General features: G+C 41.1%; 1 protein-coding gene across 1 annotated transcript in view; it reads left to right on the top strand.

Moving 5' to 3' along the window:
- Positions 1-653: 653 nt before the first annotated feature.
- The window catches only part of LOC101852541 (protein disulfide-isomerase like 2-1), a 39,743-nt gene continuing 35,756 nt past the window's right edge, over positions 654-4,640 (top strand). The window contains exon 1 of the mRNA XM_005095595.2: positions 654-1,183. Within this exon, the coding sequence (XP_005095652.1) occupies positions 1,064-1,183 (120 nt within the window). The 5' untranslated portion in view covers positions 654-1,063. The remainder of the gene's footprint in view (positions 1,184-4,640) is intronic.

The following is a 4,640-nucleotide window of genomic DNA, read 5'->3' on the forward strand; positions in this document are numbered from 1 at the left end:
AGGGGGGGGGGCTGAGTGTGTGTATGCGTGTATGCCATTGTGTGCTAGAATCCACATCTTGTAGTAAAACTACTCATGAGGGTATGCACTCGGTACGTTTTCGCCCAAGCCGAAGCGTTCATCGTACAAAGAGGGTACAACGAAAACCCACTGACAAACCTTTAGTTTTAAGCAAAGACCTTACAACAACTGTAAAACCTCCTTGGTTTTAAGTCAGTTTCAAAGTTGAAAACTGCATCGGATCAGCTTCCTAGCTTGACAAACATCGAACCATAGGCACACCGTTTAACTCTTACTATACAGAAAGCTATTCCTCCTAAGTACTTGACACTTTTGTCATTCGAGTTATCAGCATCACAAACAATTTCGTTGAACCTATTTGTAAAAAACAACCAGCAAGCTGGGTAGAAATGAACAATCCGTGTACTAAACATACAGTTTAATAACAGCAGATAATATGATTTTGCTGATGTGTGGTAGATTTCTGTTATGAATTTAAACAACCGAGCGGTACTGTAAGCTAGCAAGCTCGCTTGCTGAACCGGGACGCCGTAGTATGCTAAGAGTTAAGTTGAAAGAAAATCAAAATTCTCAAGTAGGTGTTCGATCTGGGCCGGCCTGTGACCAGACTGAACACGTTGCAGGGACACGCTGGAGTGCTGTACACGTGTGTTGTTGGCGGACGGGGGTAACAGACGTCGTGAGCGCGGAACCTCGTGTCCTCTGCCACTCAGGCCAGTCTGTCTACTTTTTGGGCCATTCTACTGTCTTTCAAGATTTTGGTTATTTAGAGGACGCGCTGATTTCTTCTTTACTTTTAAAAAAGGAAACCAAAACTGACTTGATAGACTTTTGGTGTTGTGGATTTAAATAGTCATATCAAATTTGAAAAAAAACAACCCAAACCAGTTCGTATGAAAAACGGAGACTAATAGTGTGAAAAGGCACGTTTTAACACCGTGTTTTGTGTTGTGTTTTCAATAGAGTCCTTTTTCTTAAAACATTCTTCGTTGGAGCATTTCTGGAAGTAGAATTTTCACGGACGTTCTTTTTCTTTTCCAAGATGGCCGCGACAAGGAAGTATTGTCGCCTTCTGGCTGTTTTGTTTTCGTGTGTGGTCATTTTTTTGACGACAGGTGTACGCTCCCTCGTGCACGAGGTCAACAGCCAGAATTTAGACAAGGTTGGTGCTGACCTAACTCCACAGAAAACTTATGAATTGTGTGTGGGTGGGGGTGAGTGTGGGTGGGGATAGGTTTGAACAGGAACAGGCAGATGGTTTTGTGTCAGGGCTAAGCTGTACCCGGTAGTTGCTTGAGGGACACAAACTACCAGAAACCCCGAGATACATGTATGACGACGTGCGCGTACTAAGTTAAGTCGATTAAAAGATATTGCCAATCCACTCATCAGGACTGTATTCATAATGATAATAATAATAATAATAATAATAATAATAATAATAATAATAATAATAATAATAATAATAATAATAATAATAATAATAATAATAATAATAATAATAATAATCTACTACTACTACTACTACTACTACTACTACTACTACTACTACTACTACTACTACTACTACTACTACTACTACTACTACTACTACTACTACTACTACTACTACTACTGCTGCTGCTAACAACGATTGTTATAATCCCTTGTTTTGTGATTAATGGTGATCTAATTTAATCATTGTTACCGTAAATGCTACTTTTCTCTAAAATGGCTATAGAGTTTGTTTCAAAGACAAGAATAGGCGCCCTAAAAATAGCCTTCGTCCTAGAGTACCCGTTGTTTACTATACAATACATGTATTTATCTGATAAGATATCTATCGACAAGGGGGCAGAGGGTAACTTTAGTCTTGTCACAATCACACAATACACATTACTTTGGTCAAGCCCCTCAGAACATGTGATGCATCGCGGTAAAATCACGTGCTCGTCAAAGTAATTTGTATTATGCGTTTGAGTCTCACGAAAAGATAGAGTGCCACCGTTTTCGCTAAGCCAATAAAATGATCACAGCCGAAATCATGTACTGTCAAACGATCTCTACGCTTGCGCCTATAGAAACAATCATTTGCTCAAAATGTTTACCAATGCTAAATTTTCATCAACCCCCCAGTCTCCCCCCGCCTTAAATCATATTTACTTCTGCTAAGATTTGTTTTCTGTGCAAAGACACACAGCGCGCTCATATGACCTTAGCAGTTGCGAGCGCCGTAAAACCTTATACTACTACTACTAAAAGACACACACAAGAAAAAGATACACGAATTTACTTTCACTAACGTGACTTGCACACAAAAATGTGGATCATGTTTGTGACTAAGACGTCCAACCGTCGTCATCTGTTTCCTCCAGCAGCGCTTTTTGGGGGTTTGAAAGCTAAAGCAAGTTGGCTTACTACAAGGTGACTAAAACAAAACAATAATTTTAAAAAAGGGAAAAAACCAGAAAAAACCAACCCCAACAACAACCGGAAGACGTGGGACCGGAAAACTGTACTGCTCCATGTTGCTGCGCCATCTTGCTCCGTCATTCATCTGCGCACGTGGACTGGCGGAAATTGTAGCTGTGGAGGGAGTTTGCAGCAGCAGCAGCTGGGAACAGTATTGTCATGTACTGTACGGGTTTGCGCGGGCGGGAAACAGCTCAATGGTTTGTCCACATTATTATAGTTATGTTGTACAAGAGCAGGTAGCTAAACTGTGAACTCGGGCACCAGGCGATGCAAGCATGTGCTGCTTAAGACCGAGTCAGCAAATTGTGGGCGGATAGTGCTTGAAAGCAAGCTAGCGCGAGTGTTTATCGCACTACATTAGTGGAACGGGATTTCCCTGAATATATAATAATTGTATTTTCACCTGGCATCCGTCATCGTAACTGATTATCCGTTTTGGTACTGTCGCGAAGAAAGTACCTTAACCTTATCAAGGAGAAATCTATCGGACTGGTCTAATACAATATACTCATACAACGGTCTTCGTGAGTGAGTAGTCTGCACATCGATCGAGACCCTCGTGTCTAAGACAACAGCTGCAGTCGCTGTTGTCGCTTCGTGCTGGCAATATCAACTTACTAATCGTAAGATTCAAGAAAAGCATTGGTGATTTGAATGATCGCAAATGTTTTTTTACCTCCATCGACACAGTTAAGATTAAGTTAGATAGTAGGAGGCGGGCTGCTTCGACCCTTTTCACCGTTTTTTTTTTTCTCGCTTGCTATCGTCCTCAAATTGGTCGCATTTAACCCCAAGGGGGCTATCCCGAAAAAAGCTGTTTTGAGAAAATCGAAGGTAAAGATTTTGGACCCTCGTTCAGTTTCTTTAAAAGACAAGGAGAGTGTTCTTTATAACCAAACAAATACCCACCAATAAAACCAAACTTCTCTTATAGATAGGGCAATACTCACTTTTGGTGAAGGTCAAGATTTCTGGAAACCCCCACAATCTTGGTTAGCCCGCTTCTCCATAAAAGCGACCAACTGTATTCCTACTGCTGGTTATTGTTTTTCTTTCCTCATTGATCACCCAACACGTCATCAGAACGCCACATCTTTCGTTGTTGTCTTCTCGGTGTAAAATTGAACGCTGCAAACGTTTTGGATCAGTCAAATGGATTAGTCATATAAATAGATCTTCATTGATCTTCATATTTCAGTCATGTTTCAGTCGTTGAAGAGGTGGCCTCTGGTTCCCCTTGTGTGTCTGAATCCTTTTCGGATGATGTTGGTTCTTCTACCTTCCCTTTACTTTTCTCTGACACATTCACATGTATTGCTATGGTGGTTGTCATGATAGAGCTAGATCTATCGCGGGAACGGACCATGAGGGAAATTGTTTTAAAACTTGACATATAAGGGGTTTTTTTGTTTTCTTTTCGGGATTTTTTGGAAGGGCGAGTTTTTATCTAGATTGTTCCCAGGTTTGTGGTGAAGTTCATTTTCAAGATTTTGGTAATGTTTAGCAGTACTTAAAGTTGGATACTTGCTTCAACCCTTTCTTTTAACTTTGTTGGCATTTCGAAACAGCATGGCTATTTTTACCACTATATCTCTAGATGACAAACTGGTCCAAATGGTTTGAACCCGAACTTCAGCTTGTGCATGTCAAGTACGCTTTCAGAAGCTGTTCAGCGATGTCAGGAAATACCAAATTGTGTCACAAAACGGTGGAATCAGACCCTCATGCTTTTAGGGGCACATTATGGATCCGAGACCTTTTCAAGGTGTCTTTGATGCGCATTTTGGTGGGTCAACTTTTCCCTTCCTTGGGGACAGTCTTTCGTGATTCTGAAATCCGGTATTCTTACGGCATGGCGAGCCCAGCGAAGTTGTGTCCTTTTTAGCTAGGAAAACACTCTTACAATTTGACCTTTGTCAAACTTCGGTGTGAGGCATTTTGTCCTGTGATTTGATTCTAAAAATTCTCCTGGGGCTTTTCATGCAGAAATGATAACGAGTCCATAGCTGTCTGCTGGGCTCTATTGCAATTAATGATCGCTGTTACACTTTCAAGACAAGAACCATTATCCTGAAGTATACGAGGTTTTTTTTCGACTGCCTGGTAGCATCCTTACTGATCGTGGCAAACCAGTACCGGAAGCTGAGGTGAGCTCTCTCTCTAGG

This window comes from Aplysia californica, unplaced genomic scaffold (genome assembly GCF_000002075.1).
Source record: "Aplysia californica isolate F4 #8 unplaced genomic scaffold, AplCal3.0 scaffold00108, whole genome shotgun sequence".
Taxonomy (NCBI): Eukaryota; Metazoa; Mollusca; class Gastropoda; order Aplysiida; family Aplysiidae; genus Aplysia; species Aplysia californica.